This window comes from Hyperolius riggenbachi, chromosome 1 (genome assembly GCF_040937935.1).
Source record: "Hyperolius riggenbachi isolate aHypRig1 chromosome 1, aHypRig1.pri, whole genome shotgun sequence".
NCBI lineage: Eukaryota > Metazoa > Chordata > Amphibia > Anura > Hyperoliidae > Hyperolius > Hyperolius riggenbachi.
In genome coordinates this window covers 175,268,899-175,295,500 of record NC_090646.1, presented here as the reverse complement: position 1 = coordinate 175,295,500, position 26,602 = coordinate 175,268,899, and the positions used below count along the sequence as shown (strand labels likewise).

General features: G+C 45.4%; 1 protein-coding gene across 2 annotated transcripts in view; it reads left to right on the top strand.

Annotated features, from left to right (window-relative positions):
- Nucleotides 1-5,104: 5,104 nt before the first annotated feature.
- RXFP1 (relaxin family peptide receptor 1) overlaps nucleotides 5,105-26,602 on the top strand; it is a 433,020-nt gene continuing 411,522 nt past the window's right edge. The window contains exon 1 of one of the 2 annotated variants that reach the window (XM_068278866.1): nucleotides 5,105-5,283. In XM_068278866.1, the coding sequence (XP_068134967.1) occupies nucleotides 5,175-5,283 (109 nt within the window). In that variant the 5' untranslated portion in view covers nucleotides 5,105-5,174. Of the gene's footprint in view, nucleotides 5,288-26,602 lie in introns of both variants that reach the window. The other variant, XM_068278867.1, reaches the window with a different exon arrangement.

The window sequence follows — 26,602 nt, the reverse complement described above, 5'->3', positions numbered from 1 at the left end:
TAGTCGCCACCCTGCAACGATGAACACACAACCAGGAAGACAAAGCGAGAAGGCAATCGCCGGAGATGGCGATTGCTAACAGCGACACAAGACCGAATAAGCACAGATGAGGAATGTATGTTTGTCCACCAATCTAGCCGCCACCTGCGACGGTGGACACACAACAGAAGAAACAAAGTGAGAACGCAATCGCAAGAGAAGCGATTGTGGAAGAGAATGAGCACAGGGACAGATTGTATGTGTGTGCACCAAACTAGTCGCCAACCCGCGACGATGCATACACAACAGCAGATATGAAGTAGGAATGCAATCGCGAGAGAGGCGATTGCCAGAGGTGACACAAGGCTACAGCAAGGCAGAGCACGAGAGTAGCAAAGGCACAGCAAATCATACAATGAGGAGATACGGAAAATAACAAACGCTAGCTAAACGCGAACACCGCACTCATTCGCAACAGTGCACGCGTTTATGCGCGGTCCCCGCATGATAAGCACAACAGAGACAAGCACGCCTAACTAACCACCGACAGACAAACATGAAACAGAGGACGCGAGCGCTTGCTTAACGGTTACCTCACCGAGCCTCCAGCAAGCGTTCGTAGCAGACAAGACAGACACACGAAAACATGAACAAGCAAAAGATAGGATCCACAGCACTAGCGAAAGAGGCTAGTGCGATCCAGGAAGACAGAACAGAAGGATCCACAGCACTAGCGCAAGAGGCTAGTGCGATCCAAGTACAGTAAGAGAGTAGCAGACCAGAAGGATCCACAGCACTAGCGCAAGAGGCTAGTGTGATCCAGGAAGACAGATCAGAAGGGGCTACCAGTAACAACCGCTGTTCCGGTTAGCACCCAGACATACAGAACGATTTCCTGTCGACCACCGCTGGGACAGGACAATCGCAACAGACAAACAAAACAGATATGCAATCCTAACTGCACTAGGGAAACCTGCCTAGTGCAGTCCCAGGAATTACTCTAGGCTAATCTTCAAACAAAGAGCAAGGCTGACACTCCAGCCGAGTGTTACACAGGAACTAACTCTTATGACCAGCCCAGGTCTGTGATATCACATAGTATTTATAGAGCAAGCCTACAAAGGATGTGGCTAGGCAATCTGCATGACAAACATATGCAAATAACTCAGCAGCAAGCTGCAATACTGACAAAAGGTCTCTCTTCCAGAGACCTGCAGAATGCAGACCTGAACAGTGGTCAAAAGGCTGCCTGCCTGCGCAGGCAGCCCAGCGGATCCTCACAGGGTTACTTTAAAACAGTTATGGGATCACATTTCTGGTTAGCAGTATTTTGTAGTAGGGGGAGGATAGGAGTAAGGAAAGTTGTGTGTGTGTGTGTGTGTGTGTGTGTGTGTGTGTGTGTGTGTGTGTGTGTGTGTGTGTGTGTGTGTGTGTGTGTTGAGAAAGGGGGGCTGTGGGGGTTGGGGGGACCTTGGGTATAACAGGCTGGTATGTATGGCAGGGCCAGACAAATGAATGTGTGAGTGTTGTAGGAAGTGTTTTTTGTCGGAAGTATTGTTGGGAGTGTTTTGTTGTTGGAAGTGTTTTTTTGTTGTTGTGTACAATATTAAAATTAAACTACTAAGCAAACTATGATGCAAATATTTTCCCAACATCAAGAGGGCACTGATGAATAATGTCTCTCTGGTTGGACTAAAGCACATTGTCGTTGCTGATTGTTTGCGGGAAAAAAAGAAAGAAAAAGAAAAAAGTAATCAAAAAATCATGTGCAATTGTGTGCCTAGCACACCTTAAACATATGAAAAATAGCTACTAAGGCCCATTTAGCAAAATACAAAAAAGTTTTATTATGCAATTTGTTAATATAAATACAGTGCTGTGCCCATCCCGCAGATGCCGCTTTTGATGATGCAGATTTTATGGGGACAGCATCTGCGGGATGGGCACAGCACTGTATTTATATTAACAAATTGCATAATAAAACTTTTTTGTATTTTGCTAAATGGGCCTTAGTAGCTATTTTTTTTTAAAAAGAAAAAAGTGTTGACATCTTTCATAGCACTTTACAGATCCCATTGTAATGTTCACAAAGCATGTGGCCACCTAGAATAACTTTGATGAAGCCCCCAACCTTTATCTTACCCCTGTGATGACCCCATGGCCCACCTGTCTGAGACCATAGAGATAATAAATGTAACAAGATACTTCTGGCTCCCAATTAATTGTATGTATAAGTAACAGTACATTTGAAATTGGAGAGGTATATTGTCTTACTTCTCCTGAAAACAACATGTTTTGGGAACTGAAGTTATAGGGGTGTTATTAACATTTATTATTTTGTCAGGCAAAGAAGTGGACAGAGACGGTGGAAAAAGTAGACGTTCCGTTTAAATCAAATTAATTAATTTTAAAGCAAGAGCTCATGAAAGAGACTGTAGCAGTCAAGCAATCAGGAACCTATGTGAGGAGGAGGAAGTTAAGGTCTGGGGCCGAGCGGTACAGCTGTGAAGTTAGAAATAATTCTATAACTGCAGCATGCAGCTCTGCCATTTTTAGATACAGACCCCTCATGGGCTAGTAGTAGTAATCAAATTGTTTGGATTTTGTTAGCCAATCAGAGTTGTTTTTTTACCCCAGAGGACGACATCTTCCCTCGCCTGACAGTCACTTAGGACCGGTTCACAGTCACACTGCATGGATCAAAAACTGTTCAATGTAAAAACTGAACCATCAAATGGATCAGTTTTTATCTGTGCCTCAGTTTTTCATCTGCGACTTCTGTTCCATTAGCCATCGGTCAATGAGACGCACTCATTGATCCAAAAAATGGCGGCTTCCGCAAACTGCGCAAAAGGTGGATCAGCGCACCACCAGGCCGCCTCCGAATGGCCTCGAATCAGAGGTGCGCTGAGCGCCCCCCCAGAAACTGCAAACGCACCTTGAACCCAAACGGAAGCTCTGCATATACACCAAAAGCAAAGCTGTTAAGTGGGAGCAGCTGACCAAAAATGAATTAAAGTAGTACATGGCAAGGAAATGAACAGCGCTACTTAAAAACAGACAAGTGCCTACCTGCAAAAGAGTGCAAGCCCCACTTGTGGGATAAAATACACACCTAGTATACACATGACCTGTCTACCACTGGAGGATGTTGGTTTCCGTAACAGCTTGCATGCAACCTATTAAGTACTCGTCCCTCTCACTGCGAAGAAGTCAATCCTCAATGGGAGGGGCCTAACACTAACTAAATCCTAACCTATGTATATGCATAGCCTGGGTGCGGCTAATCAAGTAAATTCGAAAATTGAAAACTGCGCAAAAGGTGGATCAGCGCATCACCAGGCCGTCTCCGAATGGCCTCGAATCAGAGGTGCGCTGAGCCCCCCCAGAAACTGCAAACGCACCTTGAACCCAAACGGAAGCTCTGCATATACACCAAAAGCAAAGCTGTTAAGTGGGAGCAGCTGACCAAAAATGAATTAAAATAGTACATGGCAAGGAGATGAACAGCGCTACTTAGAAACAGACAAGTGCCTACCTGCAAAAGAGTGCAAGCCCCACTTGTGGGATAAAATACACACCTAGCATACACATGACCTGTCTACCACTGGAGGATGTTGGTTTCCGTAACAGCTTGCAAGTAACCTATTAAGTACTCGTCCCTCTCACTGCGAAGAAGTCAATCCTCCATGGGAGGGGACCTAACACTAACTAAATCCTAACCTATGTATATGCATAGCCTGGGTGCGGCTAATCAAGTAAATTCGAAAATTGAAAACTGAGCAAAAGGTGGATCAGCGCATCACCAGGCTGCCTCGAATCAGAGGTGCGCTGATCCCCCCCCCCCAGAAACTGCAAATGCAACTTGAACCCAAACAGAAGCTCTGCATATTCGCCTCCGAATGGCCTACACTGATTCGAGGCCATTCGGAGGCGGTCTGGTGATGCGCTGATCCACCTTTTGCGCAGTTTTCAATTTTCGAATTTACTTGATTAGCCGCACCCAGGCTATGCATATACATAGGTTAGGATTTAGTTAGTGTTAGGTCCCCTCCCATGGAGGATTGACTTCTTCGCAGTGGGAGGGACGAGTACTTAATAGGTTGCATGCAAGCTGTTACAGGAAACCAACATCCTCCAGTGGTAGACAGGTCATGTGTATGCTAGGTGTGTATTTTATCCCACAAGTGGGGCTTGCACTCTTTTGCAGGTAGGAACTTGTCTGTTTTTAAGTAGCGCTGTTCATTTCCTTGCCAGCCTCCGCAAACTGCAACTCGGACGAACCGAGCGGATCCATTTAAAGGGAGCAATGTGAACAGATCCCAGTGATTAACATAGGATCCGTTTGCACCCGCTTGGATCCATTCCGTTTTGTAACGTTATCTTTTGTAATGCCAGTGTGGTAAGTACCCTTACCCAGGGGCGTAACAATAGACCCTGCAAGGGATGCAGCCACGGGGTTGCCAGAAGCCACAGGGGGCCCCGTACTAAGAGAGTGACAACTAAGGGCAAGGAGAGAAAAATCTTTCTGCTCTCTATACAAATCTTCTAATGACTGCATCTCCTCAGCCACTGATAACGAATCATACAAAGTTTTGTAGGCAAAGATTTGTAGACAGTCTCTATTCAGGGTGTAGGGGGAGGGGGCCCCATCCAAACTTTTGCAGGGGGGCCCTGTGATTTCTAGTTACGCCCCTGCCCTTACCTTCTTTCTTCAACACAAGACAAAAAGAAAACACTATTTTTATAACGTTACTATTTTTATACCTATGCCAACTTTACCTCTGTCAAAGACATAAGCAAGAATCTATATATAATTGTTATTACAAAGCATTTACTTTAACAGCCCTGTTAAGGTAATACAAATATTTTGACTTTTTTTTCCATGAAACACAGCATCAACGTAAGTGACAGTCTGTACTCCTTCTGTAACTTTCACAGGAGAGTACACACATTTAAAAAAAAATCCTTTGGTTATCCTGCCTTCCTTGTTTTCTCCTCCCCCTAAATTCTCCTCTTCTCCTTTGACTCGCTTTGCTGGATCCGTGCATCACAGAGGGGTCACTGAAGAGGCTAGGGAGGAAGAATTACGTGAGGTTTTGCTGGTTATTCAGAGGCAGAGAAAGCTGGAGGGAAGCAGCTGGTTGTATTGAGCTCTCTGCAGTCAGAGATATTCCGTAGAACACATCCACTGAATGATCTGCAGTTCAGGGCAGGCTTACTACATTCTCTTTATTAACTACTGTCTCATAGATATGCTACCTGGATTCCTCCTCTATTTCTCCTGGATTATTGGAATGAACTGTAAGTAAACAATACAACTTTGTCAAATGATTTCATTGAATACAGTGACTTGATCTGTTGATGGCTCTTGATTATTTAGACACCGTATGCATTTTATTATGTCAGTGTAATTAAAGCCTGCTCTATATCTTTAACCCTTTTTGTAGAATTTGGGATACCTTGCCTGTAAATGTTCACAGACGTATCTATTCCCATTGGCAGTAGGTATGGATAATGGTAACACATGTGCTTCTTGTAGTCCTCTGATCTGTGCCAATGTCTCAGTCAGTGATTATAGTGGTGGCATCAAAGCTGATTGTGGCATTCTGTATCTATGAATAAGCCATGTACGCATCCACTTGGATTACTCAAGCTTCACACTAAATGAAGCAGTGCAAATTAATTTTAGCATCTGCGATTGTCATTTTAAGTGAGTAATTAAGTGGAACTTTAATGGAAAAATCAGATTGTGATTTATAAAGAGCTTTGTTTTTTTTTTTTGTTTTTTTTTCGTTAGTTTTTTTGCCTTATCGCACCTTGCTGATTATTTGGAACGGAAAGAATGAAGTAGCGCTTGTTTACCTGTCACGAGCAGAAATCTCTTGCTGAATTTAGAGTGGAATTCTGTACTGCTATTCTGATCCCTTATCAAGTTTTGGGAAGATGGGACAACAAGTGTTTACTTGAACCTTGTTTATATTTGATATATTGCTGGAGGCAGCACATTCGGTTTCTCTTCCAGAGTCCAGTAACAGTAAGAATGTAGCATATAAAAGTAAAAAATGCATTCCATCAAAAATGATACATTTGATTACATTTAGAATAGTACACTATAACTAGCCCTACACCCCTTAATGGTATCACTTAGCTCCCTCCCTACACACACACACTGTGCAACTCTTGTGATGAGAAGGATAACAGGTGGTCAAAATATAATAAAATACCCGCACACCAAGCTTATGAATAAGCAATATAATGTATTATGAAAAGGAAGTCACAAATCACATATCACATGCGTAGTAGCAATCAACAAGCATGGTGGACTAACAACAAAAGCTAAAAATGTACATTGGATAATACAACAATGAGTAACATTAACAGGTTCACATAGATAGTTTGGCTACGTAAATGAAAGTCCATACACTCTGCCCGAGCATGAGTGTTAAATGCAAAAATGAGCAACTAGACATAGCCAAAAATGCAATGTATGCGGACAAATGAACCTCTAAACGGATATTTCCAGAGTCCCTGGACTCTGGAAATATCCGTTTAGAGGTTCATTTGTCCGCATACATTGCATTTTTGGCTATGTCTAGTTGCTCATTTTTGCATTTAACACTCATGCTCGGGCAGAGTGTATGGACTTTCATTTACGTAGCCAAACTATCTATGTGAACCTGTTAATGTTACTCATTGTTGTATTATCCAATGTACATTTTTAGCTTTTGTTGTTAGTCCACCATGTTTGTTGATTGTTACTACGCATGTGATATGTGATTTGTGACTTCCTTTTCATAATACATTATATTGCTTATTCATAAGCTTGGTGTGCGGGTATTTTATTATATTTTGAGGCTTTTGTAGGACTAAGGTCCGGTTTACTAGCCCAGCACCCACGTTGCTCAATTCATGAATATCTTTGTGCTTTTTAAGCACCAGGTGTGCAGACCTTTCTAATCCAAGGATAACAGGTGGTTCCATCCCATAACAACCCTTTGGGTAATGCATTTATTAATTTAAAGTTTATTATATTTAATATATACCACTGTAGGCATTGCAGAGCAAAGCTGGCATTGTTAGCACACAGGGCACCTGCCACTTCACAGCTGCCCATGGACTGCAATATAACTTTAAGGCTATGGGGACCGGAATTTTCATGATAGCTACAATGTAGCCAAACTCAATACCGAATTGAGCGCCGTCCCCACTGCTTCCCTCGCCACTCCGACCGCTCAGCAAAATCATAGCCGAGTGGCCCTGCCAAATTTAAGAACGGCTATATGACAGTTGAGCACCATCTCTTAGCTCAAAGCTTAGCTACCAGATAACCAATCTTGAACTTGGCACAGCGGGGTAAATGGCGGCAGTGGCGCTCCATTTGGTATTGAGTTTGCCTACATTGTATCCAAACCTATATAGCTGCAATGGGGAGAGGGCAGCTTAGTGTAAGGTGTGGATGAGGAGTGTTAGGAGATGAGAATGTAAGGCTAGTGTTAGAACTCGAAGTCAAGAGGGGAAGGTTAGAATTGAAGTGGAAGGTTAGTGTTAGGAGTCAAGAGGGGAAGGTTAGGATTGGAGTGGAAGGTTAGTGTTAGGAGTCAAGAGGGGAAGGTTAGGATTGGAGTGGAAAGCTAGTTTCAGGAGTCAAGAGAGGAAGGTTAGGATTGGAGTGGAAGGTTAGTATTAGACGCCAAGAGGGGAAGGTTATGATTGGAGTGGAAGGTTAGTGTTAGGAGTCAAGTGGAGATTGGGGAAGGTTGGGATTGGCGTGGAAGGTTAGTGTTAGGAGTCAACAGGGGAAGGTTAGGATCAGAGTTGGAGGTAAGTGTTAGGTGTTAAAAAGGGGAAGGTTAGTGTTAGAATATGAGAGTGGGAATATGACATGTAAGATATTGCCAAAAAAAAATAACTTCAGCAATATCCAGTGCCCAATTCCTTCCCCCTCCCCCCCAAAAAAGCATCAATAACGAATGTATGGATTCCAGAGAACCTCCCAATTATATGTTTTTTTGGTTATAAAAACCACTATGATCAGTAAGAACACTATGGCCTTCTGAACAGCACAAGTCATGCTTATGAGTGGGCATAGCTTCTTTTTTCTTCTGTTTCTTTTTCTCAACTTATAGGTGCAAACTATCAACAGTTGTCCAGTCACCCAGATAACTAAAACTGTTAGATTTTTGCCAACTGAGAGAGATAAGATCCTGCAGGGATCATCTTCTTCCCACTGCCCCTTCCCCCAGGAATATGGATGTATGATAAGGCATGCTAAGCCTAGCTAGTTGTGTATCTGTGCAGGGATCATGTTACAGCAAGAGAGGTTATATGAGAAATATGCTTTGTGCAGATCCCTGTAGATTGTTAAAGTGTAAATAACGCATTTCATTTTTTATATTGGATGAGGTGGCGGTAATTTCAGAGCCTTTTATTTTTGCTGTCTGGGTTCCAGTTAGGGAGACTTATGCTTGTTTCCTGTCTACATAATAGGGTCACCCAGAACTAGAAGTAGAAGGAAATTTCTCTAAGTATAACAGAGACATCAACGGAAACCCTTCTTTTAGTAGTCTGGAAAAGCATTCGAAAATCTGTAAAGTTTTTGTTTCTGTTTGTGTCTACATTGTGAACCTGAAGTGACACGTGACATGATGAGATAAACATATACACATGTGGCACTAGCCCTACTATGAATATATGTGAAGTCTCTTTCTGTTTATCAATACAGGAACAGTTATAAAACATTTGAGTTGTTATCTATGCACAAGAGTTTCTCTGAGTTTCTTGACAGCTTTTTAAAATTTGCCCCGTTTTCTAAAGATTTGAAACAGCCAATAAACAGTGAGACGCCGCTTGAGATAAGGTTTTACTGCAGGGAAGTTCAAAGGGTCATTTATTCTGCATATTTTACAGCTTACAAGAAAGAGTGTGGATTCAAAAATATAATTGTGACAGTCTAGTACAAGTTTAAAAATAAAACTATAAAACTGAAAATAAAATTTTTGCTATTTACTATCTGTACTATACATACAATTCATTATGACATACGTTTGTTTTCACTTCAGTTTCACTTTAAGTTAATACATGCCCCTGTGGCAAGATCATTGAGGCAGGAAGTAAGGACAACAAGAAAAAGGATAGCTGTAAAAACCCAACAACATTTCTAACTCATTGGGCTTGATTCACAAAGCGGTGCTAACTGTTAGCACGCCTGTGAAAACCCTCTTAGCACGTCTAAATGAGTTTTCACGCATAAAACTTTACGCGCGCAAAACTTTATGCGCGTAAAACTTTACGCACGCACTGCACAGGTTGCTCCGCGCAAAGTGCCCATTAAAGCCTATGGGACTTAGCGCGCATAAGACTTTGCGTGCATAAAACTTTGCACGTGCAAAGTTGGCGCGCGATCTGATTGAGAAATCCGGTGCTAAGCTACTTAGCACCCTGGTTAGCACGTCTAAAGACTTTAGACGTGCTAAGTAGGTTAGCACCGGCTTTGTGAATCAAGCCCATTGACACTGTATGCAATTCAGATCTGGCTGGAGTTTGTCTATTTTGTGGCCCTAGCAGGGCAAGATGTGACATTGAATTTCTGCCTACAGTGAGTTGCAGATGACTGTGGGTAGTCACAGAACTATAGCCTGATTATCTGAAAAGTCTCGTGACAATTAACTGCAGCAGGTTTTTTGATGTATGATTTTAGTTCCACATAGAGATGAGCTGAAATTTTCGAAATTTCGAACTGCTTTTATTACGAATGCGAAATTTAACATTACGACCCAAATTCGTAATTTCGTAATTAATTTTCAAATCGTAATTTACAATTTCGTAATCGAAATTTCACTCTCATAATTACGAATTTCGTGTCTCCAACCGAAATTTTACTTTTTCACGTTTGTAAGGGTTTGTATCCCTCTAGATGCCTAAAATGAATAGCCCAGCCAGCCTCCTCCTCCTCCTCCTCCTCCTCCTCCTCCTCCTCCTCCTCCTCCTCCTCCTCCTCCTCCTCCTCCTCCTCCTCCTCCTCCTCCTCCTCCTCCTCCTCCTCCTCCTCCTCCTCCTCCTCCTCTCTCTCTCTCTCTCTCTCTCTCTCTCTCTCTCTCTCTCTCTCTCTCCAGAGATCTGTAGTATTTCAAAACCATACTCACATTCATGACATGTCCAGGGATCAAACCCAGGCCAACCACATGGAAGACAGCTATGCTCACCACCATACCACCAAACACACACTAAATAGACTGCTAACCTAAATCTTACTTGTAGACAGTCATATGAGACACATGCTGGGTGCAGGGCTTTGTGATTGGACCATGGACCATGCGATAGAGTGAGGTGCAAAAATGAAATCATGCCTAGCAGAGGATGGTTTCACAATTCTAAATGCTAGGCTGGCTGTGGTGCAATTGGTTAGTGCATCTGGCTGGTAACAGCAAGGTTACAGGTTCAATTCCATCCAGGCATGTCTTTTCCTTTTGCGTTCAACAGTTGTCCAAACAGAGCCAACAGAGCCCCAGATAGCCATGTAGAGTTAGGTCACAGCTAGCCTGGCTGTGGTGCAATTGGTTAGTGTGTCTGGCTGGTAACAGCAAGGTTACAGGTTCGATTCCATCCAGGCATGTCTTTTCCTTTTGCGTTCAACAGTTGTCCAAACAGAGCCAACAGAGCCCCAGATAGCCATGTAGAGTTAGGTCACAGCTAGCCTGGCTGTGGTGCAATTGGTTAGTGTGTCTGGCTGGTAACAGCAAGGTTACAGGTTCAATTCCATCCAGGCATGTCTTTTCCTTTTGAGTTCAACAGTTGTCCAAACACCGAGCACAAAGTTTTGCATGCGTAAAGTTTTACGCACGCAAAATACCCCATGGGGTTCAATGGCGCAGCGCGCGCACGCAAAAGGAAAAGACATGCCTGGATGGAATCGAACCTGTAACCTTGCTGTTACCAGCCAGACACACTAACCAATTGCACCACAGCCAGGCTAGCTGTGACCTAACTCTACATGGCTATCTGGGGCTCTGTTGGCTCTGTTTGGACAACTGTTGAACGCAAAAGGAAAAGACATGCCTGGATGGAATTGAACCTGTAACCTTGCTGTTACCAGCCAGATGCACTAACCAATTGCACCACAGCCAGCCTAGCATTTAGCATTGTGAAACCATCCTCTGCTAGGCATGATTTCATTTTTGCACCTCACTCTATCGCATGGTCCATGGTCCAATCACAAAGCCCTGCACCCAGCATGTGTCTCATATGACTGTCTACAAGTAAGATTTAGGTTAGCAGTCTATTTAGTGTGTGTTTGGTGGTATGGTGGTGAGCATAGCTGTCTTCCATGTAGTTGGCCTGGGTTTGATCCCTGGACATGTCATGAATGTGAGTATGGTTTTGAAATACTACAGATCTCTGGAGAGAGAGAGAGAGAGAGAGAGAGAGAGAGAGAGAGAGAGAGAGAGAGAGGAGGAGGAGGAGGAGGAGGAGGAGGGGTGGCTGGCTGTGCTATTCATTTTAGGCATCTAGAGGGATACAAACTTTAAAATACTAAATTTCGTAATCGTAATTACGAAAATTTGTGTAATTAGCGAAAATTACGAAATTCCGATTACTGTTAAAATCGTAATTGTAGTAATTTCGCGAAATTTCGGAAATTCGTAATTAGGTCATTACGCTCATCCCTAGTTCCACATATGAAAACGTATGAAAGTTTTAAGTTTGAACCAAAATGATCCATAATTTACCAATCCATATCGTAAGTCAGTACTGAGATTAAATACTGCAGTGCTCAGCTGCCTCGAAATAATAAAAGTAGTTTTGTGGTACCAACTGCTAAACTCTGTCTTGGAGAATAGAGGAAAGAGAAAGGGAAACAGTGTTTGTCATAAATTCATCAGATGATGTGATTCATCAACAAGCTTCATGTATACAATATTATTACTTTCACAAACCATTTTCCACTAAGTTACCCACTTAATGGAAAGTGGGTGCATTAAAACGTCCCGTTTTCCCCTCAAACGGCAACAGGACATTTTAATACATCTCTCACCCCGCCGCCACTGTGCACATGTGGTCATGTGTCTGCTGTGCACATCCACCGGGACTCGATGATCTGTGATTGGTAAATGGGAACATGTGTTCTCTGATCCAATCAAAGTGCCTGTAAGGGAAGAATCATGGCTCCAAGAAGAAGCCAATGATCATTCCAGTAACAGACACTGCCTGTATAAGCTGAATTCTGTTCAGAGCACACATGATGAAATGTGTGGGGTCATCTAGTGGTAAAAAAAATACATTAAAAATAAAATACATGAAAAATACTCATTTTACACTAAATTTTACACTACATAAATTGAATGAAAATAAATGAACCCCTCTTCCCCCTCTCCTCTGCCTACCATAGTTACAAATATAAAACACTTGTTAAAAAGAGTGAAAGCATTTAAAATAATGTAAACACTAACCTCGGGGCTCAGCTTTTTTACTATGTATGTCATGAGGGTATGTTACTGTTATTTTTTTAAAATAAGGGCTTTTAATTGTTGAATTAGTGTGATTATTGAATTATTAAACATTGTACTAGAAACATAATTTAAATGTTGTAATAACTGGGACAATGGGCAAATAAATCATGTGGATTTATTTGCAGTAGCATTGTTTATTTTAAAACTATAGAGGATGGAATTTGGAGCAATAGTGTATTTTTTCTGTTTTTCCTTGTTTCCCCTTTAAAATGAAAAAAACATAAAACAAAAACAAATATTGCCCCCCCCCCAAAAAAAAAGCCTAATTTGTGACAAAAAAATGAAATATAGATCATTTAGGTGTGATAAGTAGTGATAAAGTTATTGCCGAATGAAAGGAGGGAGTGCTGAAATGTAAAAATTGCTGTGGTCCATAAGTGGAAAACCCTTACTGGTGAAGTATATAAATGTGTCTTTTTGTTTATGTCTATAAGAAGACACAACAGGATTTGGTGCTGCCTGGGCTAGGTTTTAAGCTACACAGTTTTTTATTTTAGTGTTTTAGCCTTAAAGGAAAACTTAAGTCAAATAAAAAAAATGACATTTACTCACCTGGGGCATCCCTCAGCACCCCGAAGCTGGACGGTGCCCTCGCAGCCCCGCTCCGATCGTCCTGCCCCCGCCGGCGGCTACTTCCGGTTCGGCGACAGCCGCCGACAGGCTGGGAACGCGGCTGATTTTCCGCGTTCCCAGCCGCTGCTATCACCCTCTATGCTGCTATAGCGTATATATAGACGCTATAGCAGCATAGAGGGTGATAGCAGCGGCTGGGAACGCGGAAAATCAGCCGCGTTCCCAGCCTGTCGGCGGCTGTCGCCGAACCGGAAGTAGCCGCCGGCGGGGACAGGACGATCGGAGCGGGGCTGCGAGGGCACCGTCCAGCTTCGGGGTGCTGAGGGATGCCCCAGGTGAGTAAATGTCATTTTTTTTATTTGACTTAAGTTTTCCTTTAAGCCTTTATACCCTCTCATTTGCTTTGACTAACCTTCCTAATGAACCCCCTCCCTAAAACTTAGCCTAAATTTCATCCTATTCCTTGTGCCTAGGCTCAGCAGTACCTTACATTGGAGGATAGGTAACTGCATTTGGGGGGGGGGGATAAATGAGCACATGGGCAGGCAGCGCTATCACTGGAGGGGGAGGGGGAGTACATGGCACACTGATCCTGGATGCACAGCAGCTTCCATGGTTGTAGCAATAAGAAGGCTTCTGGAATAAAAGCCAATTTAATGAAAGTGAAAACTTTAGACCTGCAGAGAGCTGAATTCACAGACACTGCAAAAATCAAAGTGAAAAAAAAAATGATATTCTTCCAGAATTCAACCTCCTTTGTGGTAATCTTGAGTCAGGCTCGGAGTAAAAGAAAAAAGTTGCTGGGAGCAGGACCGGTAATCCCACAGAGGTGAATAAGTGCAGGGGCTGCTGCAGATCTCTCTGCAGTATGTCTTTTTCCTGCCTTTATTGTCTTAAAGCATATGAAAAAAATTGTAACGCTTTTAGACCCTAAAATCAGGAAAGAATCATACCGCCCTCCGCCAGGGAAGTTAATTGCAGCAAATCAGAATTGTGCTCAGTAGATTGTATAGAACCCACTTGCTTGTATGCTTTCCTGACAACAATAGGGAATACTCCTACTGAAAGGATGAATAGTGTCCTGGGGCCTGGGGTCCTCTTTTAAATCTGTAGCTGGACATCACTGAGCACCTGGACAATCGGGGGTGCAACCTGGTGGGGTTGAATAGACTAAGATATATTGTGGCAGATGTGTTCTACTAGAAGTGAGCATGAGGGACAGTTAATGGTCTTAGTTCTGTCATTCTCCAGGAACTGCCTACACTGGCGGACAGGCATTGCTGTACACCAGGAGAAACAACTGAAGGGTCTGACATGGGGTCTGAGGATTTCATCCTGATTGGCAGATAAGGTGCATTTCTCTAGCCTGTAGTGCCCCTATGGCAACATGCAGGGAGCTGTGATTCCTCTATGGGTGTCATGCTGGGAGGTGTGATAGTCCCAGCATCACGGCCAGCCAGCCAGCATCACCACCACCCAGCAAACATCACTGCCGCCCAGCCAGCATCATAGCCACCCAGCCAGCATCACGACCAGCCAGCCATGTTCATGGCCAGCCAGTATCATCGCCAGCCAGCATCATGGCCAGTCAGCTAGCATCACAGCAAGCCAGAATCACTGCCAGGCCACCCAACACACTTCACTGCCAGGCCAGCCAGCATAGCCTCATCAACAGGCCAGCCAAGCACAGCACCCAGACTAACACAGAAATCAGGCAAGAAGTCTCTCTGCCTATTATTGTGAAATGCTGCCTATTTCTGATAATTCTATGTGGGAACACCCCTTCCACACTGTGATTGTTGCTATAGGTGGTGCATTGCAGTGCGGCAAGCCGCATTAAAAGTGGCCGTTATGCCACACTGCAATGAACCACTGTGAATGTAGCCTATATTTGGCCCCCACCCATGACCACATACACGTTCTGTCACATGGCCATGGCCATTTCTTTGCCAAGGTGCGCTACAGGCGCTTCAGCTCAGTCCTGACATCGTGCCCAGAGGTCCCCCACATCTCTAGCAATGCCCCTAAAAGTTGCAAAACTTACGACTTTTTTTTAAGCACTACAGTATCAGCAGATGCGAAATGCTTTTCTGCAAACTAGCAGAAAAGCATTTGGCATCGGTTCCAATCCTTTGGCAAATGCATTGCATTTTGATCCCTGCTGGGGACACGGAAGCGTGGCAGTTACCTGACCCTGGATGCTACATGTAGCGTCAAGGGGAAAACTAGAGATGGGAAATGATGCAATTGAGCACCACGTTTGCACCAATGACTGTAATCATACAACAAGCATCGCGGATGTCATTTACCGCCGTAGCCTGGTACACATTAGAGGTGGCAAAATTGGGCAGTGATTGGCTAGTAATCATAATTAAAAGTGTGTACCAGTCTTCCTCTTTCTACAAAAAACAAAAACAAAACTGGATGTGTATACCAGCTGCCTAGTGATTTACAATAGATTTCAGCATGAAATCTATTGGATATCATTCTCGCACCACGACCTGCCGGGTCCCCGAGTTTCTAAATTCCACCACTCCGCCGTTGTGACTCCTGGTTTCCTCTAGTGTCTGCTGTCACCAAGAGCGCTGGCACCATGTGCCTCGGCACATGTTGTGATGTCACACATGTGCCAGTGCCTTGTGGTACAGGCACTTGCAGTGATAGCAGACACTGGAGGAGGCCAGAAGTCATACCGCTAGAGAGGTGAGATTTGAAAACACAGAGCATGGGCACAGGGGGGGACATTTTACACTTGGGGAAACACTGGCGGGTGGTCCATCAGGTCTGTCAGTCATTCAAAAATTGAACGCCAATGCCCCCGCACACCCGATCAAGCCTTTGCAACCAAAATTTTTATGACATTCCTAATCTATCCATGTCAGATGTCACTGATTTCAGCCAGAAATTGATCGAATGGACAGCCATGTTGGGGCACCGATTCCCTTCTGATTTGCTAACATTTTAAAATCGGAAGGTTGAGCAGGCCGCAATATTGATTGAGGCATGGGTACCTTAACAGTTAATCCTCCTCTTGGTCGGTTAAGAAGGTGTGGGAGAGATAAGGGGATTTTACATAGAGTTATGCAGTTGTTATAAAGAGGGACAACCATAGAAAAATGACAGTTATGGAACCAAAAACGTTATGCTCAAAATCAGATTTCTGTTTGCGTATTTCTAAAGATAGCCTTGTAAAATCAGGCAGCGTGCTCTAAAACTCATTAGACTCATGGCTGTAGAGAAGAAACGAACAAATAAAAGCGATGAGTATCTATATTTTACTTCTAACTGGTTTCTATAATTAACAGCACATTTGTTTACTTATATGTATACTGTAAAAAAAAGTATCAGAAAGAAGCTACCAATGAAAGTATCCTCCTCAGAATAAATAACAAGACACAAAGCATTTCTCTGTGTTCCTGAACTGGGCGTATATCAAACAATGATAGATTTACAATGCAGTGAGGATTACATTCAGGCATAGAAGACATAAACACGTAATAGACTACCATACAAGAGACAGGCAGCCTTTGATGAATAGTGCGTACAGTTATGATTGGAGAACATATTGTATCCCCACAATGTACAGAAAAGGCAGCTAGTGGTATAATATCCAGTAAGTCTAAACTGCGCAAGGAATGAAACCTTGATGGACATTTGGCAGCAGCATCAGCCATAAACATCTTAGTCTTTAGCATTGCAGCTCCCTGGGGCTAGGCTGCAATATTGTGAAAATTAATTTACACACAGTAATATTTACTCGGGAAAAGGGAACAGTGATTGCTGTAATGTATGAGATGAATGTAATACCATACTTGGTTGTTTACGTCTCTTCCTTGTAATGTAAATTGACAGAAATAACAGCATTTTGTTATGGTCAAAATCAATTTTACCCTAGTGCATGTGAATACATATTTCACGATATATTACCTCCTCTCCCCCCTACTGTTATGGCCACTCATGAGCAGGGAGGATCAATGAGATGCAAATATTTCTGAGTTTATGTAAATGTATGTACATTTTTATGCAAACATATGCAGACCAATCAAGTCCCACCCAAGATTAAATTGATTGGTCCAATTTCAAGCTGCATATTAGTGGCTGAATAGATTACTGGTTAAGGGCACTGCCTTTGACATGGGAGACCAGGGTTCGAATCCTCGCTAGGGTCAGTACCTATTCAGTAAGGAGTTCAAGGCAAGAATCCCTAACACTGCAGGGTGGCCTCCTGAGTGTGTCCCAATGGCTGCAGCTCTTGAGTGCTTTGAGTCTGACAGGAGAAAAGTGCTATGCAGTATAAATGTTCGGATTATTATTATTATATATTTGCATAACATTTTACATACATTTGCATAAACTCTCATTGATCATCCCTACTCATGAGCTTGCAGTAGCCCTTGGACCAAGACACACTCTGTAGCCTCAATAATATGTCTGGCCAGTGGTTAATGCTGCTTTTTGGTCGCTGTTTTGTATTTGGCTTCCCATTCATTCTAATGTAGAAGCTGTACTTATATGAGGTTCTGATTGCCATTGCTAGGGAGCTAACAGGAGAAATGGGTGAAATCAGTGCATTCTCCTTTTCCATTACTTTTATTAAAACAGGCTGATGCTGAGAATCTAGTGTGTGTACATCAGCCCTAATCTATCGTTGAGTGACCTGGAGTGCTGGATCATCTCTGTTAAACACAGGCTGAGCGCATTGTTCTCCTCTTTATCCCTCACTTTTGAAAGGACTACCTCAGTGTCAGAGGTACAAGAAGGGGATGGGGTTACTACTATACAAAGCATTTCTAGAAGTGATTTGTTAATTACACAAGCACAGGACCAATAAAGAGCTAATACTGTGTTTGAGAGTGGTCCCCTCTAGCCCAAGAGCCCTGATGCGGTCGCTACCTCTGCACCCCCTATTGCTACGCCCCTGCTCTCAAGGTATTCTTCAGTGTTGCCAACCTTTCACGTTATTTTTTACTGACAAATACCTAAAAATTTACTGACAAAAGATTTTTTTTTACTGACAAAACACCCTGTGCCGCGCGTAGCGCAGCGCGGCGAAAAATGGGCGTGGCCACACAACAGAATGTGGCCGTGGTCATGGGTGGGGCCAAATATACATGATTTTAATATTGCTGTGAAAGGTCTGCCAGGGAAGTTTGAGCTCTGCCATAGTGTTTCCCCCCCTTCCCCCAAAATACATGTAAACTTACAGCATTTCACCAAAAATCCACGTAATCTGGCAGAGATTCTTCCAAAATACAGATAATATGGCAGTGGTTCCCAAAAAATAGATGTAATCTGGCAGCAGCGATTCCCCCAACATACACATAATCTGGCAGCAGTTCCCCAAAATACATTTAATCTGACAGCAGTGGTTCCCCAAAAATAGGTAGCCCCAGGTCTATAGGTGTCCCAAGAATAGGTGGCCAGGGGTATAGATGTCCCCAGAACAGGTAGCCAGGGGGAGAGATGTCCCCAGAACAGGTAGCCAGGGGTATATGTGCCCAGTATATGTAGGCAGGGGTACAGGGCCGGTTCTAGACTGGCACATATGAGGGGGCAGTCAAATGGGTAGGGGGCACCATGTTCGAGGAAATTTGCGGCGACTAAAGTGGGCATGGCAAGTAAATGCACATAATGAGAGACAGCGTTTCACCAGTAAATGCACATAAGAGACAGCCTTTCACCAGTAAATGCACATAATGACAGACAGCTTTTCACCAGTAAATGCACATAAGAGACCTCCTTTCACCAGTAAATGCACGTAATGAGAGACAGCTTTTCACCAGTAAATGAACATAAGAGACAGCTTTTCACCAGTAAATGCACATAAGAGACAGCATTTCACCAGTAAATGCACATAATAAGAGACAGCTTTGCACCAGTAAATGCACATAATAAGAGACAGCATTTCACCAGTAAATGCACATAATAAGAGACAGCTTTTCACCAGTAAATGCACATAGGAGACAGCTTTTCACCAGTAAATGCACATAAGAGACAGCTTTTCACCAGTAAATGCACATAAGAGACAGCTTTTCACCAGTAAATGCACGTAATGGCAAACAGCCAGTGTCCTCAGTATATGTAGCCAGCAGATATATGTGCCCAGTATATGTAGCCAGAGGTATATGTCCCCAGTATATGTAGGCAGGGTTATATGTGCCCAGTAGATGTAGCCAGAGGTATATGTGCCCAGTAGATGTAGCCAGGGTTATATGTGCCCAGTAGATGTAGCCAGGGTTATATGTGCCCAGTAGATGTAGCCAGGGTTATATGTGCCCAGTAGATGTAGACAGGGTTATATGTGCCCAGTAGATGTATCCAGGGTTATATGTGCCCAGTAGATGTAGCCAGGGTTATATGTGCCCAGTATATGTAGCCAGAGGTATATGTGCCCAGTATATGTAGGCAGGGTTATATGTGCCCAGTAGATGTAGCCAGAGGTATATGTGCCCAGTAGATGTAGCCAGGGTTATATGTGCCCAGTAGATGTAGCCAGGGTTATATGTGCCCAGTAGATGTAGCCAGGGTTATATGTGCCCAGTAGATGTAGACAGGGTTATATGTGCCCAGTAGATGTAGCCAGGGTTATATGTGCCCAGTGGATGTAGCCAGGGTTATATGTGCCCAGTAGATGTAGCCAGAGGTATATGTGCCCAGTAGATGTAGCCAGGGGGTATATGTGCCCAGTAGATGTAGCCAGGGGGTATATGTGCCCAGTAGATGTAGCCAGGGGGTATATGTGCCCAGTAGATGTATCCAGGGTTATATGTACCCAGTAGATGTAGCCAGGGTTATATGTGCCCAGTAGATGTAGCCAGAGGTATATGTGCCCAGTAGATGTAGCCAGGGGTTATATGTGCCCAGTAGATGTAGCCAGGGTTATATGTGCCCAGTAGATGTAGCCAGAGGTATATGTGCCCAGTAGATGTAGCCAGAGGTATATGTGCCCAGTAGATGTAGCCAGGGGTTATATGTGCCCAGTAGATGTAGCCAGGGTTATATGTGCCCAGTAGATGTAGCCAGAGTTACATGTGCCCAGTAGATGTAGCCAGGGTTATATGTGCCCAGTAGATGTAGCCAGAGGTATATGTGCCCAGTAGATGTAGCCAGGGGGTATATGTGCCCAGTAGATGTAGCCAGGAGGTATATGTGCCCAGTAGATGTAGCCAGGGGGTATATGTGCCCAGTAGATGTATCCAGGGTTATATGTGCCCAGTAGATGTAGCCAGGGTTATATGTGCCCAGTAGATGTAGCCAGAGGTATATGTGCCCAGTAGATGTAGCCAGGGGTTATATGTGCCCAGTAGATGTAGCCAGGGTTATATGTGCCCAGTAGATGTAGCCAGGGTTATATGTGCCCACTGCCCAGTAGATGTAGCCAGGGTTATATGTGCCCAGTAGATGTAGCCAGGGTTATATGTGCCCAGTAGATGTAGCCAGGGTTATATGTGCCCAGTAGATGTAGCCAGGGGGTATATGTGCCCAGTAGATGTAGCCAGAGGTTATATGTGCCCAGTAGATGTAGCCACTAGCCAGATGTATATGTGCCCAATGCCCATGGGTAGCCAGGTGACCCGGCCCCAAAGCAGGAGGGGAGCAGCTCGCTCTCCCCTCCTGAACTAAGTGACGAGTGGCAGGCGGCAGCGAGCGGAACTTACCTGCGTCTTCTCTCGTCGCCGGCGCGGGATGATTTGCCGCTACTCTGGTCTGGTCCAGACCAGAGCAGCAGAACTTCCGGCGCAGGAGCGAGACGGAAGGTAAGTCTCACCCGCTGCCAAGCGCCACTGCCATTCACTTAGGAGGGGGACAGTCAGCGAGGGAGGGAGAGCACAAAGGTGAGAGAAGGGGGGGGGAGATTGCCCCCCTTCTCCACCGCTGCCCACAGTTCTTCCTCCACTGCGCTGCTGTCCTGCAACAGAGCGGGCAGCCGATTGGCCGCCCTTTTACGGACGCTGCTGAATTCCTTACGGAAAATTTACGGGCGGTTGGCAACACTGGTATTCTTTCTATGCAAATTAATCTGCCACGTTAATTTCTTCCCTCCCTGCACTGCTTGTAGTGTGACTGCAGCACACAGGTAATTGTTTTCCATTAGCATTAACATGAATCCCCCTCTTCAATTCCTCCAACCCATAGGTAAGAAAATCTATGATGCTACAAAAGGGAAACCTTGTAAAAACATACGATACATCTGATATGATACAGAAATTATGTGATTGGGGAGAATTAATAAGAAATTACCGTTTGCCTGAAATTGCAGACATTTAATAACATTTCCTTCATAGATTAAAGGGAACCTGAAACGAGAGGTATATATGGAGACCATATTCATTTCCTTTTAAGCAATGCCTGGCCATCCTGCTGATCCTCTGTCTGTAATACGTTTAGCCAAAGACCCTGAACTGTAACTGTATTACTGTATACTGTGAGCTGCAATATTTACTGTATTTCCTTTTAATCAATACCAGTTGCCTGGCAGCTCTGCTGATCCTCAGCCTTTAAAGGACCACTCCAGCGAAAAAAGTAAGCAGTTAAAATCTGATAGAAGCAACAGGTTTTGGACGAATCCGTCTCCTCATGGGGAATTCTCAGGGTTTCTTTCCTTTAAACAGCATTTCCTGAACTGCAGTTTAACTGCCAAAAAAGTAAGATACCAGCCAGCTTCCCTACTCACTTGCACTAGCAGCTGCCATTCAGAAAATGCTTTTGAAAACAAAGAAAACGTTGAGAATCCCCCATGAGAAGATGGACTAGTTCAAAACCTTTCAGTTCTGTCAGATTTCAAGTGCTTACTTTTTTAGCTGGAGTGGTCCTCTAATACTTCAAATCACGGTGTTTCAGGCATTATTGTCAGATCTGACAAGATTAGCTAAATGCTTGTTTCTGGTGTGATTCAGACACTACTGCAGCCAAATAGACCAGCATGGCTGCCTGACAACTGGTATTGTGGGCTCATAAAAGCTCATAAAAGGCTGCGGATCTGGCAGCCTCCAAAACCGTCGCTCCTGTGGACAGCAATGGCCCACTTTCACTTTTGTGACCTCTGGGTCCAGGGGCGGCGCCAGGGGGCTGCTTTTGGGTGCTCAAGCACCCCCTAGAATTGTCCAAGCACCCCCAAAGCACCCCCTGACGTGAACTGACTTCAGGCGTCTGAGAGACGCCGAGTCAGTTCACAGCTAAGTACTTCTTGGACAGCACACCTGTCTTGCTTCAACGGCTGTGCCAGGTCTAGCCTGTGTGGCTAATACAGACTTGATGCAAGCAAAAAGGTAAAGATGACCAGCACTTGCCAATTCTTAAAAAGCAGAATATTTATTCACAAAAAAAAAGTGAACAAAAATAGCCATGACATCCGGACTCCCAGAATGTAACTATAGCTCTTGGTAGTAAGTATAGCTCTTAGCTGCATACAATGGCATGAGGACTTCCTCCAGAATAGGCTACGCCTCCATTGCAGCCCAATTCTAGTCACAATGGACTGTCGCTATTTCGAACGGATAAACCGCTCTTTGTCAAGTGAAAGCTTTTCTGATGTCATGGCTATTTTTGTTCACTCTTTTTTGTGAATAAATATTCTGCTTTTTAAGAATTGGCAAGTGCTGGTCATCTTTACCTTTTTGCGAGTCAGTTCACAGCGGCAGCCTGAAGCAGCAGAGCAGGGCTACAGTAAGATGGCTTCCGAAAGCCCTGCTCTGCAGACTTCGAGTCTGCAGCGCAGGGCTTCGAGTGGCCATTTTCCCGTAGCCCTGCTCTCAGCGCAGGGTAATGCAAGCAGGAAGTCACGTGACGACGGTAAGGAAGAGGATCAAGGCACTGGATGATCCAGTCTGCAAAGCAGGGCTTCGAGTGGCCATTTTCCCGTAGCCCTGCTCTCAGCGCAGGGTAATGCAGGCAGGAAGTCACGTGACGTCGGGAAGGAAGAGGATCAAGGCGGGAGCTGCGCGCCACAAGGAGGTCGGGACAGGAGGAGGTCGGCACAGGAGGTCTTCTGACCGTAGGTGAGTAAATCAGAACTGCTGGGGATTGTGCATATTGTGGTCAGATCTGTTGAGGATTGTGCATATTGTGGTCAGATCTGCTGAGGATTGTGCATATTGGGGTCATATCTGCTAACGATTATGCATATTGGGGTCATATCTGCTAATGATTGTGCATATTGGGGTCATATCTGCTAACGATTGTGCATATTGTGGTCATATCTGCTGAGGATTGTGCATATTGGGGTCATATCTGCTAACGATTGTGCATATTGGGGTCATATCTGCTAACGATTGTGTATATTGGGGTCATATCTGCTACCGATTGTGCATATTGGGGTCAGATCTGCCAACGATTGTGCATATTGGGGTCAGATCTGCCAAATTATTGAACGTGTTTTTTGTTCAAATCTGCTCACATTTATCTCCTTTTAAGCAATACCAGCTGCCTGGCTACCGTGCTGGTCCTCTGCCTCTAATTCTTTCAACCATAGACCCTGGACAAGCATGCAGCAAGTCAGGGGTTTCTGACAATATTGTCAGAACTGACAAGATTAGCTGCATTCTTGTTTCTGGTGTAATTCAGTTCACTACTGCAGCCAAATAGATCAGCAGGGCTGCCAGGCAACTAGAGTTGTTTAAAAGGAAATAAATATGGCAGCCTCCATATCACTCTCACCCCGGGTTCACTTTAAATTACAGTTAGCCCCGCCCTCATCCGGTCATGACCACGCCCATTTTTCTTGCGCACCGCAAGTTGTAGCCACACCCATTTTTTGCCACGCCCATCAGCTACCCCGGAAATTGGCCCAACACCTGCATAGCACCCCCCCCCAAAAAAAAAAAATCCTGGAGCCACCACTGTCTGGGTCACAACGCTGAAATTAGATTTATTCTTTCATTCACAGTGTGCAGGGAGGCGGGGGTGTGGCCATGGAGAGAGAGCTGCCCAACGGCAGTTCTGGAAACCCTGCAGCAGCGCCCCTGGTGGGCATTTTGAACAGGGAATCTTTCGCCCCTATGTAAACCTCTGAGGTAGCGACAAATATTGTCCCTAATCTTGGGGACAGCGGTGTGGGGACACAGAGGCATGTCATGAGGCAGAGAACATGCCTCTGTGTCCCATGTGCCCCCCAAAAATCCACCTCGAGTTCTCTTTAAAAAAGAAATAATATGGCAGCCTCCACATACTACTTGTTTCAGGTTCTCTTTAAAGCGGACCCAAACCAAACATTTTTTAACCACTTGCCGACCCCCTATTACCTATGGGCGGCAGCAAGGTGGCTCCCCCAGGACCACCTAAAGCGGATCGGCAGCGGCACCTGGGGGACTAATTAGCCGGGGATCACGCACAGCGATGCACGCGCATCCACGGGCATTGGGCTCCGCCCACCCACGACGTTAACCTGCCAGCCAATTAGCATCACCGGAGAGATGTTAACCCTTAGATCTCCCGTTACTAAGTGCATAATATACTTTGTTATGTATACAAAGTGTATTGTACTGGCTGCCTCCTCCCCTGGTGGTCCCAGTGATCGAGCGACCACTAGGGGAGGAGGCAGCCCTTGTAGTAATCACACAAGCACACTGATCCTGCTGATCGCCCACAGCACCCCTCAACCCCCCCCCCCCCCCGATTACCCCCTCAGACCACTGTTTGCACCCAATCACCCCCCTAATCACCTATCAATCACTCCCTGTCACTAACTGTCAACGCTATATTTTACATTAGGCTCTACTCAGCCCCCTAGGGGCTCCTGATCATCCTCCCACACCCTCAGATCCTCCACAGACCCCCCCCCCCCCCGTGTACTGTTATTCTCCCCTGTAATCACCTACTGATCACGTGTCAATCACCTGTCAATCACCAATCAATCACCCCCTGTCACCACCTGTCACTGCCACACATCAGATCAGGCCCTAACCTGCCCCTTGCGGGCACCTGATCACCCGCCCACACCCTTAGATCACCCGAAGACCCGCCCTCAGATCACCTCCCAAGTGCATTGTTTACATCTGTTCTCCCATCTATTCCCCCACTGATCCCCCATCAATCACTTATCAATCACCCCCTGTCACCACCTGTCACTGCTACCCATCAGATCAGACCCTAATCTGCCCCTTGCGGGCACCCAATCACCCGCCCACACCCTCAGATCGCCCTCAGACCCCCTCTGATCAACTCGCCCAGGGGCAAATCCAGGATTTCCAAGGGGGGGGGGGGGTTCCTGAAAGTGGCGTGTGGGCGTGGCCAAAATATGGTGTGGGTGGAGCCAAATACTAGCAGTTTCTAGGCTAAATTGCACCCAGGGTGAGGGCGTAAAATGCGCCCCCAACGTGGAGACAGGTATAGGTGCCCGCAGTATAGGTAGCCAGCTATAGGTCCCCCCCCAGTATAGGTAGCCCATATAGTTGCCCCCAGTATAGGTTAGATAGGTATATGCCCCCCAGTATAGGTTAGATAGGTATATGCCCCCCAGTATAAATTAGATAGGTATATGCCCCCCAGTATAGGTTAGATAGGTATATGCCCCCCAGTATAGATTAGATAGGTATATGCCCCCCAGTATAGGTTAGATAGGTATATGCCCCCCAGGATAGATTAGATAGGTATATGCCCCCCAGTATAAGATAGATGAAGGAAGGTGCCCGCCCCCTGTGTGGGGAGAAGATTGCCCGGGGGAGAAAAGACAGAAGAAAATGATGGAGGCGCCAGCCGCGCTAATAAGGGATGCGGGAACCGGCTTTATTCCTCGCTCCCTCCCTCCCTCCCTCTGAATGCCCCTCGCCTGCGGTGAATGTGTGCCCGACTCCCCCATGAGTGTGTGCGCAGCGGAGCGGTAGGTCCTCTTACCGCAGATCAGGCGCACCAGCAACTGGAGTCTCATGCTTCCTGTGACGTCATGGTAAACAGGAAGCATGAGACTCCAGTTGCTGGTGCGCCTGATCTGCGGTAAGAGGACCTACCGCTCCGCTGCGCACACACTCATGGGGGAGCCGGGCACACATTCACCGCAGGCGAGGGGCATACAGAGGGAGGGAGGGAGGGAGGGAGCGAGGAATAAAGCCGGTTCCCGCATCCCTTATTAGCGCGGCTGGCGCCTCCATCATTTTCTTCTGACTTCTCTCCCCAGCCGGCCGGGCCATGCGGCAGCCCCACTTCCGGTCTCGGTGCAGGGGGGTGTTCTAGACACCCAGAAGCGGAGCGGTAGGTCCTCTTACCGCAGATCAGGCGCACCAGCAACTGGAGTCTCATGCTTCCTGTTTACCATGACGTCACAGGAAGCATGAGACTCCAGTTGCTGGTGCGCCTGATCTGCGGTAAGAGGACCTACCGCTCCGCTGCGCACACACTCATGGGGGAGTCGGGCACACATTCACCGCAGGCGAGGGGCATTCAGAGGGAGGGAGGGAGGGAGCGAGGAATAAAGCCGGCTCCCGCATCCCTTATTAGCGCGGCTGGCGCCTCCATCATTTTCTTCTGTCTTCTCTCCCCAGCCGGCCGGGCCATGCGGCAGCCCCACTTCCGGTCTCGGTGCAGGGGGGTGTTCTAGACACCCAGAA